Source organism: Gymnodraco acuticeps, unplaced genomic scaffold (assembly GCF_902827175.1).
Source record: "Gymnodraco acuticeps unplaced genomic scaffold, fGymAcu1.1, whole genome shotgun sequence".
NCBI classification, from domain to species: Eukaryota; Metazoa; Chordata; class Actinopteri; order Perciformes; family Bathydraconidae; genus Gymnodraco; species Gymnodraco acuticeps.
In genome coordinates, this window is record NW_022992149.1 from 220,110 (window position 1) to 231,976 (window position 11,867).

Below are 11,867 nucleotides of genomic sequence, written 5' to 3' on the forward strand. Positions count from 1 at the left end.
CCATTATGTATTGGCTGGGCCTCAGTCTGTATTTGTGCACATTCAATAAACAGTGTTCTGAAATAAAAGCACCCTTTAAAATATTGGCTTGAAGGATTTCATGTTATTTATGTAATATGGACACTTTGGGTTATCATTCCAACATGGCGAAATAGACTAGAGAATGTACAGCACAGAAAAGGAAATATTGATATAAATGTCACTACCAAGTTTGTTACTGAAAGCTATGCCACATGATTTAGAAGAAGTGCATGTTTTCTCAGTGGGTGTACTGAAGCCATCTTTTTTTTCCAGAACAACAGATCTTACAGTTCACAGCAGTCTCTTATAATGACTTGTTTATAGAGACAGGGTGATGAAAAAGCTTTACAGACTCATTATTGTGCTAGGGATTTGGTAGGGCTTACAAATGGGCGTTGTTGACTTTGGCTTTTTGTTTAATGTGTGTTTCATACCGACAGCACCAGAAAGATAGATCCTAAAGTATATGGTCATGTACATGTTGTGAAAAGCACCTTTCCTTTCTTTAAATCTCAACTACAAGATTGTTCCACTCGCTCTGCTTCACTTTTCACATAATTTTTCATGTTAAAGGTAGGTAGGTAAGTTTGAGAAACCGGCTCGAGATACACTTTTTGTTATATTCCATGGAATGCTCTTAACATCCCGATAGCAATGAATATCTTAAGTGCTTTGACAAAAAATCCATTAAAAATGTCATCTGTGGAAGCCGTAGTACTGTAAAAAGCACGACCAATCATTTTAGCCGGCCCGGCTAAAATAACTGGATGGCCTACCTGCCTGTCAGCCTTCCATCTGTGCACAAACTTATCTCGTGCCCTCATTGGTCATGTGCGCGTTTGTGTGTTGGAGGAGGGGCTCTGTAAGGAAGTGGCAGATTTTCTCCGGTTGTGTATTTTCGCACCGTTGTGACGAAAAGGGAGCTGAGCCAGAAGGCAAAGCTCTCTGTCTGGCCATTTTCGTTCCTACCCTCACCTATGGTCATGAAGGATGGGTCATGACTCATGACCGAAAGAACGAGATCGCGGATACAAGCGGCCGAGATGGGTTTTCTCCGCAGGGTGGCTGGTGTCTCCCTTAGGGATAAGGTGAGAAGTTCGGTCATCCGGGAGGGACTCGGAGTTGAGCCGCTCCTCCTTCGCGTCTAAAGGAGCCAGTTGAGGTGGTTCGGGCACCTAGTTAGGATGCCACCTGGGCGCCAGGGAGGTGTTCCAGGCACGTCCAGCTGGGAAGAGACCAAGGGGTAGACCTAGGACCAGGTGGAGGGATTATATCTCTTCGCTGGCCTGGGAGCGCCTTGGGATTCCCCAGTCAGAGCTGGTTGATGTCGCCAGGGAAAAGAAAGTTTGGGGCTCTCTGCTGGAACTGCTACCCGACCACGGATAAGCGGGAGAAGATGGATGGATGGATGGTGTATTTTCAAATTCTAGCGCACTCGAGCTGGTTTCTCCAAAATTACCTACCCCACCTTTAAGGTTGTAATCCACATTCATAATATTCATAATATCATTTACCTTTTACTGAACGCTAAATATAAAGCGACAGGAGTGTTTGTATTTTAACACCAACATGGTTAGGGATTACTGTCTAAGATATTAAAATACCTCACATGTATTATTAAACTTAACTTTGTATCTCTTCAGTTCCTCCATTAGTGTTCTGTGTGATTATATAACCAGAAAGAGTGTTTTGTCAAATGAAAGCCAAGGTAATCAATTTACATTTTGGGCACAGGCTCTCCTCAATACTCCATCTTTGTATGAACCAGTTAATTCAATCTGGCAATCTATTATCTTTGAGATGTTGTTATTGGAAAAACAATTTAGAGGCCTGTCTATAAATGGTCGGGGGGCCATGAATCAAAACGTTTTTGTTGTGTGCAGAGGGGAGCGTTATAGCCTCCGTTTTAAAAAACCAGTCCACCAAACAGTCAACCCAGAGGCTTGGAGAAAGAAATGTCATGTCTGATAAATGGTACACGTTTACCTCTTGCTTATAATAAATCATGATGAATTGGGTATCTGTTGGAAGTATCGGCTAATTATATATTTTTTCATTCCGCTTCCTGTTGTATTTCTATAGTATGTCTCATGTCCTGAAGGTCCTTTGGTTGTGATTGTGTTCCCCCTTATAGACTTATAGACTGTTTTAGATTCCACTCTCCTTTCTGCCAGTCACCGGCCCAATCCGTTCAAGCAGAGCTGTAGTTTTTACGACTGACTCAGTGGGACATCTAGTATTATGGGTACTGATTAGAATAATAGCTCTGCTCAGGCCTGGCGATGGGCCTGCAGTCTCTGCTCCATGCTACAGTCATCTAAACACAAGCTAGAGCAGCCACATCTTAGCTGAAGAAAACCAGAGACTGAGACTAAAAAAACTACAAACAGAGCTTTAACAGTTTTTTCAATATCTTATATTCCGATTAAGAGTTGGGCTAGTTCCTAGCTACGGTTGGGAACCACACACTTTTATTTGCAGATGAACTAATGGCATGTCTACTCACTCTATGGTTCGGCTCTGCTAGACTCACTATTGGTACCAGGTGCTTTTACCGCAGACAATTTAGTTCTAGGTTTATTAGACAGACATTTACAGTTTCACAGACTGTCTGTAGTCTGAGGACAGTTAGCTCACATCTGAGCCCTCTCTCTTAATCACAGGTTTTCACATCAATCGCCTTTTGAATGATCATTAATTAATGTTATTTTCAATATTTCCATGCTAACTTGCTTATATATCAAGGAGAGACAGGTTTTTGATGTAACAATATATATTTATTGCCAAGAAATACGCAGATGAATGTATAGGTGTTTGGCGATTAGACCCCGTTGTGCGGGAGTATCATCCGGAAGGGGAATACCGAGGCGATAAAACCCCCCCTGGGGTCTAGACACTGGTGGTGGTGAGGGCATGAAGGGATTGATGGAGGTCGGTCTGAAGAGGAGTGGTTTAAGCTTGATGTGGACCCTGGTTTCTGAGAAATGGGAGGTGGAAGGGGTGGAGGAGGGCTGCGTCGAGTCGCCTGCAATGACAGCTGTCAGGAGGGGAGGGAGCAGATTTAAAGGTTTGGCGATGTTCTAGGATTGGCTTGTTGGAATAAAGACGAAAGTGATAGGTTTAGCTGTGGAGTGAACGCCCCCCCCATCGCTGATTGGAGGGGTGAGCGTAGTAAGGACGAAATATGTGAATGACAGATTATAAAGACGGTCTTCCTGGTTGAACTTGCGCTGAGCTTCATTAGTGAAATTGAGTAAGACGACTAATTAGTTGACAGGTGAAGGAATTTGAAATAGAGTATATTAGTTAACCGGAGAGCAAGAACCGATATGTTATGCGTGCATCCAGCAGGGGATATACAATCTGCTGTGTGTTAATTGTAGTTGATCATTTGTTAATGTACACTTAATAAGCTGTTGAAAAATGGGAGCTCATTTTAGATATGAGCAATCTTCCTGACACACGGCTGAGATATTTCTAATTTCATCTGCATTCTTTCAGATAGGCCTAACTGTAGAGACTCTTATAAAGTTTCTTTCTCTGTTTAAAAAAAGCCTTTGAACATTGTATTATTCTGATACTATTAAAAACCCTGAACCATTGTGAATGTTATCTAATCTGCAGAAAGTATTTTTTCCACCCTACCTGTTAGAGGTCAGACATGCAGCAGAACAGAAAGTATAATTACGCCGGGTCTCTTGTAGAGAGTAGATAGTTGCACAAAATTCTACCGGGATAATGAGGATCTACATCTCTCTGTCTCGCCTTCTTCCGGTACTCACTACACCTTCCCTCAGTTATATCTTGCTCATACCTCGCCGACTGATGTGCTGCCACCCGACTCCACTGCAAAGAGACCCATTCATATATTTCTGTCTCACCAACGGACATAAAGACACGTTTTTTACGTTACACGAAACTAGGGCCACCAGGGTGGGTGGAGGGGGTCAGGAGGACGAGTTTGGGCTGACAACCCAAGAGCACCGCGGAGGACCCGGAAGGGATCTCGGGCGGACGGCCCGGGGGCAAGGCAGAAGCCGAGAAGGTGGACTCTAGCGGACGGCCCGGGGGCAAGACAGAGTCCAAGGTGGGGGTTATGGAGGGGCGAAGGCCACCGCGGGCAATCTCAGGGGGCCGAGCATGAGGGCGAGGACCGCGGCCGGAAAGGTCAGGGGGCCGAGCATGAGGGCGAGGACCGCGGCCGGAAAAGTCAGGGGGCCGAGCATGAGGGCGAGGACCGCGGCCGGAAAAGTCAGGGGGCCGGGCTCGAGGGCGAAGGCCGTGGCTCTCAGGGGGCCGGGCTCGAGGGCGAAGACCAGACAGCTCCGGAGGCCGGGCAGGAAGGCACTGACGGGACAGCGCCGGAGGCCGGGCAGGACCCGGTGTCGGCCGGACAGGAACCGGAGCTGGTGGGACAGGCCTCGGCAGGATCCCCCATGGAAGAGGACCAGGACACGGGATTGGCAGGACCCGCGGCAGGAGAGCAGTCGGCGGGACCTCCAACGGGACAGGACATAGGGTTGGCAGGACCCCCGGCAGGAGAGTAGTCGGCGGGACCTCCAACGGGACTGGACATGGAGCCGGCAGGACCCCCAGCGGAACCTCCATCGGCACAGTACGTAGGGTTGGAAGGACCCCCGGCAGGAGAGTAGTCGGCGGGACCCCCAACGGGACAGGACATAGGGTTGGCAGGACCCCCGGCAGGAGAGTAGACGGCGGGACTTCCAACGGGACAGGACATAGGGTTGGCAGGACCCCCGGCAGGAGAGTAGTTGGTGGGACCTCCAACGGCACAGGACATAGGATTGGCAGGACCCCCGGCAGGAGAGTAGATGGCAGGACCTCCAACGAGACAGGACAAAGGGTTGGCAGGACCCCCGGCAGGAGAGTAGTCGGCGGGGCCTCCAACAGCACAGGACAAAGGGTTGGCAGGACCCCCGGCAGGAGAGGAGAGACTTGAGAAAGGAATTGAGTAGGGACTAGAGAAGGGACTAGAGAAGTGACCTGAGGAGGGACTAGGGAAGGGACTAGAGGGGGAACTCGAGAAGAGACTAGAGAGGGGACCAGAGAAGGGACTAGAGAAGGGACTAGAGTTGGTACCTGAGAAGTGACTAGAGAAGTGACCTGAGGAGGGACTAGGGAAGGGACTAGAGAAGGGACTTGGGAAGGGACTTGGGAAGGGACTTGGGATGGGACTATGGCAGCTGGGGCAAGAGCTGGGTCTGGAACCATGGCTGCGGGGCCGGAATTGAAGCCAGAATCATGGCTGTAAGGTCCGGTTCTGGAGCTGGAAACATGGCTGAATGGGCCGGCTCTGGAGCCGGAATTGAAGCCAGAATCATGGCTGTAAGGTCCGGTTCTGGAGCCGGAAACATGGCTGAATGGGCCGGCTCTGGAGCCGGAATTGAAGCCAGAATCATGGCTGTAAGGTCCGGTTCTGAAGCCGGAAACATGGCTGTAAGGTCCGGTTCTGGAGCCGGAAACATGGCTGTAAGGTCCGGTTCTGGAGCCGGATCCATGGCTGCCGGGACCGGTTCTGGAGCAAGGACCATGGCTGCTGGGGCCAGAACTGGTTCTGGAACCATGGCCTTTTGGGCTCGTGCTGCTAACCTGGCCTTGCGACTCCTCTTAGGAGCCGTTTGGAGGCTCCGTGGACCTCCAAAAGCCAGACGAGTACCAGCGAATGGCTCCTGGACTGTAGCAAACACTGGGTGAGAAGCAGGGGCTGACGCCAGATGGACCACACCGATGCGTGTGGTATCAAAAAGGGAATCTGGAGACCTGGGTCTATCAGGATCGGGAAAACAAACCGTGAGGTAATCCAAAAGCCATGCCGGTAAGAATTTAACCAAATCTTGATTCCTCAGCGTAAGGTGGACTGCATCTGCCAGAGCAGCATCTCACTGCTGAACCCTGACCGCTCCTATCCATCGATGAGCACAGTCAGACAAAGAAAAGGTATAATCCACTAGTTCCTGCTCAAACTGATCTGCTGGGCCCATATCGTGGTTGGTTCGTTCTGTTACGGCGAGTGAAGCAGGCAGGACCCAAATGCAGAAAAAACTGAAAATACCTTTATTTCAAGGATATGGCACACGGACAATCAGAACACTCCCCGGTGAACACAGTCACAGACTAACGACGAACCAACACTGAACACAGGAAGAGACCAGACTAAATACAGGGAGGGGTAATCACAAGACGAGAAACAGCCGTGCAGGGGAGGAGAAACACAAGGACCACAGGTGAACACAATCAGACAACTAGACACACCAGGGAAACTAAAGACAGGAGGAAAAACACAGGGAAAAGGACCAGACAATATACCAAGAGGAAAACATGACAGGGAGAACAGCAAAACACCCAAAACAAGACATACAAAACGTGACATAACACAATAATCGTAACACATTCATTGTATTCGTCACACTGTGTATATGCGTGGTGAATGTTGCAGTAGAAAACTCCACTGTAGCGACCGGTACATTAATGGGAAACCCTAAATGTTTGAGCACCCTCTATGAAACGTCAAGCTACCCCACAGCACCCTCAAAATAAATCTCTGGCGCCGCCACTGAGCCTGACTATTTGTGTTGGGGGGGCCCAACTTTTTTTTTTCTCCAAAGGGGGGGCCTGACAGAAAAAGTTTGACAACCACTGATCTAGAGGGATGCACTGAATAACGCATGTCATTAGTCATTATAATCGGCACATATAAGTGACTTGATTGAGTGAATACAGGACAGCACTAAGCTGTCGCTCAAGCCGTGTCCTCAGTATGTCATTGCTGTCAGACAATTAAGAGACATACTGTAATGTCATTTCTTTCACTTCCGTTCAGTTATGCATATACAGTAACGATCATCAGCTCATTAGTGAATTACATTCAGAAAAATCTCCTATCTTTAGCATGAATCGGAATTTCTTTAGATCTATCAGTTATTTAGCAGAGGGGAGGGGAAATCTTATATTTGGAACAAATACACACAAACACTTTTACTGAAAGACTCAGGGGGAAAGGGTTCAGTACAACATGAACTGAGAAGTTACAGAATTCGTAGAAGTCTCAGGCTCAATGTGACACCAGCATAGATGTAGACATACAAGGTAGAGTTATATTTCTAAGAGGCATACAGTAGGCATTCCCTTCAACAAAGAAGGTATTGTTTTCAAAGAAAGGGCTTATGTATCCCGTGTTGTAAATGTAATGTCAGATCCAGCCCTGGTATACAATATGGGTATAGACTGCAATTACCTGCAGTCTCTTCTTAAATTGAATTAAAATGATGTCATTATGGCTACATTTGTGTGATCAGCCATGTATTGTAGACCTGTGGTGTTTATTTTAATTATTTTATTATCTTTGCTTTGTAATGCCTGTTGTAAAATGCCATTATATAATGTGTTTTTACTGTATTTATTCCTAAAAAGTATTTTAATTTGTTTTGTAAAGCACTTTGAATTGTCGCGTACAGAAAAGTGCTATATAAATAAACTTGCCTTGCCTTGCCTCAGCCAGTGTTTTGCTACTCTCTACTGAAAATGGAAATGTTGGGTTTTATTACATTATGGTCGTTGTCCTGTGAAGTACATTTTCTGTTCTGCCATCACCAAATGAAAGGAAAAGTCACTAAGAGCTTCAAAAGCCAGGATACATGATTTACTTGTTAACATACTTTATATGGCTCAGCCACCTGCGCAAAAAGCATAAAGAAATGCACTCTGCAGAATGACTGCTCAAAAAACAGCCAGGCCAAATTTCTGTCAGCTTGATAAACAGCAGGCAGCATTGAAAAAACAAACAGGTTGAAAAAATGATCCTTGGGCATAAACTTACCATGGCAGAGTGCTCCCTTTGCGCCTTTGCCATATCACACCGTCATGCAGAACGCCAACCACACACCTCCTTTGAGCAACAGAACTTTATATGATTTTGGTTTGAGGTCAAAAGGGAATTTGTCTGCTCTTGTGAAATGTCAACCTGTGCTCTAGGATCATTGAATGTTGAAAATGTTTTGTTAAGTTTTGATATAAAAATCCTTTTCAGTTATTGAAAGTATAACTTCACACTTCACACATTCATGTTAAGACTTCTGCAAACCAGTTAGCACTTCTATACAAACCTACATACATGCATAGTTATTCAATACCTGTAGGAGTTGCTTTATAAAGATTGCCAATTGAAATCATAAGAGAACCATTGATTTAGATAAGACTAACCGACCAAATACACAATAGATAACATTAACTCCACCCTTACAAACAACTAATGTGAAACTAGACATAAATATCAATGTATAAAAATCTCATAATTTATAATACTAGCATTCACAGGGGGCAGTTCTCTATGTTTGCTTTTAATACTTAAACTATACACAGTCCTGAAACTTATTTGCTTTAATTTAATTTAGTAAACAATCAATACTTTTCACATCGATGACCAAAAAAACAGGCCCTCTGTGTTGTCACTGCGCTTTTATTCCCCTTTTGGTCCTACCAGAATCAGATTAATATATCGTTATCACTATAATGCATTCTATGTCATTTAAATGTAAATACTACTTATGTGATGGCAACTAAAGAATAAATGAACCATGACTAATATAAACGTCTCTGATGACGAGTTAGTTTTGTCAGGCGGCTGATGTCACCGTAGCCTTTCCTGCATGTGTTTCAGCAGCTTTTGTAATTTATTCCACATTGATTTTATCTGAGTCGTTCCTTTCATCCTCCGACTAGAATTACAACGAGGCACCAAAATTCGTTTTTGAAATTGAGTTGTGTTTCCACAGTCCTTGAGGTTATTTATTGTATAAATATAATGATACTCAGGCAGCCTATCCTCATTTGTTGGACTTGTTGCTCTATTGAAAATCTACGTTGTTGCTTATTTTCATATTTGAGTTGCTATTAATGACTTTATTCGATAGAAAAACTCCATTGCCTTTTATGTAAAAAATATCATATATTAATGGATATCTCCCTTTCTCTCTCTCTTTCAGATGTAAATGGAGAAGAAGCAGTGTCACCAAGAGAAATTGGACATCCATACGATTTTAAAGTGCTTCGCATTAAAAACAGAAACAGCATCACTTCTCTCTGAAGTAATCCAATACTGATAATTCATGTCAAACTGCACGCTGGAGCGGCACCATGCTGCCTCGCTGGGTGAAACATTGCTAATGGAAAGAAAGCCTTATAAGATCCAGCTGATCCAAATCCCCTTAAATGCAGCATAATGCCTTCAAAAGTGTCATGTTTGTACCTGTTGACAGTGGTCTGCTGGGCGAGTGCTCTCTGGTACCTGAGCATATCCCGCCCGAACACCACCTATGTCGGCCACATGTCTATTCCTATACGTAAGGTTCCAAATCCCGCCCAAAACATCACGTTTACCAACATTCACACCCGCCCCCTTAACCCACATGCCTTTGAATATGTCATCAATGAGCCGAAGAAGTGTGAAAGTGCCGCTCCCTTCCTTATCATCCTCATTAGCACCACCCACAAGGAGTTTGATGCACGGCAGGCCATCCGGGAGACCTGGGGGGACGAGAGCACCTTCGGGGACATCCGCATCCTCACCATCTTTCTGCTGGGCTGGAACACGGACTCCATCTTGAACCAGATGGTGGAGCAGGAGAGCCAAATCTTCCATGACATTGTGGTGGAGAACTTTATTGATTCCTACCACAACCTCACCCTCAAGACCATGATGGGCATGCGCTGGGTGACTACCTTCTGCCCCAAAGCGCAGTACATCTTAAAGACAGACAGCGACATCTTTGTCAACATGGACAATCTCATCTACAAACTCCTGAAGCCCACCACCAAGCCAAGAAGGAGATATTTTACTGGCTATGTCATAAACGGTGGTCCCATTAGGGACATGCGCAGTAAGTGGTACATGTCCAGGGACTTGTACCCCGACAGTAGATACCCTCCTTTCTGCTCGGGTACTGGCTATGTGTTCTCTTCAGACGTTGCTGAGCTCATCTATCAGACTTCATTACACACAAGACTGTTGCACCTGGAGGATGTGTATGTGGGAATGTGCTTGCGAAAGCTCGGTATACACCCGTATCAGAACAGTGGTTTTAATCACTGGAAAATGGCTTACAGTCTGTGCCGGTACAGGCGGGTTATCACCGTGCACCAGATCTCCCCGGAGGAGATGCACCGCATTTGGAACGACATGTCCAGCAAGAAGCACCTGAGATGTTAGGGGACACGAGGACCACTTAACAACAACTTCCTTTTGTTGTTGCCTTTTCCTCTTTTCTTTAACTCATCACATTGTGTAATGTAAAATAAAAGGCCTGCTGCGAGTCTTCATGACAGATGTTTTCATATCTATTTCTGCTGATTGCACACATGATTGTTAACGAGTGCATGAGGCTTGTAGCGTATTCTCATGCATAATCAAAATGTGGCGTTTGTTACTGAGACTAATTTTGTTCATGTATTCCAGGTGCAAATGTAAGCATAATATTCTTTATGTGCATTAAGTCAATCAGCGTTGAGCATTGCGTAGTGTGGCCTGATGGGTAGAGACTGTGTTTCAGACGACCTTAGTTCAAGCTCACATTCACAAGTGTCCTTGAGACACTGGATCTGTAACAGCTGCATGGCTGCTGACTCAGCACCCTGATCCCTCTGCAGCAGAGCAGGCTGGGAGATTTCTGTGCAGGAATCGATAAAGTAATAAATGACTATATTATATTTATAATATTATAACGTTTAAAAAAATGGCATTTACAAATTAATTAAGAGATCCTGTTAATCATATCCAACCAACCAGGTCGTCTGTTGAGGTAAAACTTACACTCATGCTGCTCTCCCCTTTTTATGTTCATTGTGATACAGTCTGATATACGTTGTCTCCAAACAGACCAAGTTTAAAGATAACGACATTATTTTTGTATTCATCACTATTCCCTTGATCCATGTAGCTGAATTTACTGGATGCTCTTTTTTTATGAGTTTGCCTGATGGTTTTGTTTACATACCTTTAAAGTTTTACTGCCTCTTCTTTCTGAATAAGCCCAATGCATATTTTTGTTTTAGATGCATTTTGTTTTTTATTCTGGTTGACATTTTTATACTTGCAATAACTGTGTGTCTGAGCTACCTGCTGCTCATTGAGCTACCTGCTGCTCATTACTCCAGCTGCTGCTCTCGCAGTAAATCAGCAGCTATCCACTCATCGCCTCCTCCACATATCAACAGATATACAGCATCATGTCGAGCAAGTCTGAGTTTAACTGTATCTAAGACCATTACAGACTGGATGTATTATCTTATCTATGTGTCTGGCATATCTGTGATTACTGGAGCACTGCTACTGACATAATGGAAACATTTTGTGTTTCTCAGACAATGTGGCTTTCATGGCCTCATTTTCATTTCTTTTTTTCAAAGTTTTTGTTGTATTACGAGCTAATGTGACATTTACTGTGAAAGCATCTATCCTTCAAGGGGTTGTTGTTATATATTGTATGTTTTTTATATTAAAAAACAAATACTTGAATTATTAAAGATATATTACTGCTTTCACTTGCTTCCTGTTTTGAGTTACCTGTTTTAGATTTGCAGTTAAGGTTTGTTAAACGTTTTTAAATGTTGTATTTGAAATTGCAGAGCAGGTTTTTCTACAGTAGTCACACAAGTGGTTATCTAAAATGATTTAGCTATTTTAAACAAAGTGAGCAAACTCACTCCAGAATGTCAGTTACTCAATAATATCTAACTTCATTTTTCTAACCTTGGAAAACGTGTCATTGGTGTGGCTTGGGATTTTTGGTTTTTGGTTTAAGCAAAGAACATATTTCCTTTCCTGACATGAC

At 44.5% G+C, this 11,867-nt stretch overlaps 1 protein-coding gene across 1 annotated transcript in view; it reads left to right on the plus strand.

Moving 5' to 3' along the window:
• Nucleotides 1-11,577, plus strand: part of b3galt1b (UDP-Gal:betaGlcNAc beta 1,3-galactosyltransferase, polypeptide 1b) — a 61,338-nt gene extending 49,761 nt beyond the window's left edge. The window contains exon 2 of the mRNA XM_034204049.1: nucleotides 9,024-11,577. Within this exon, the coding sequence (XP_034059940.1) occupies nucleotides 9,260-10,246 (987 nt within the window). The 5' untranslated portion in view covers nucleotides 9,024-9,259 and the 3' untranslated portion in view covers nucleotides 10,247-11,577. The remainder of the gene's footprint in view (nucleotides 1-9,023) is intronic.
• The last annotated feature ends 290 nt before the right edge of the window (nucleotides 11,578-11,867 follow it).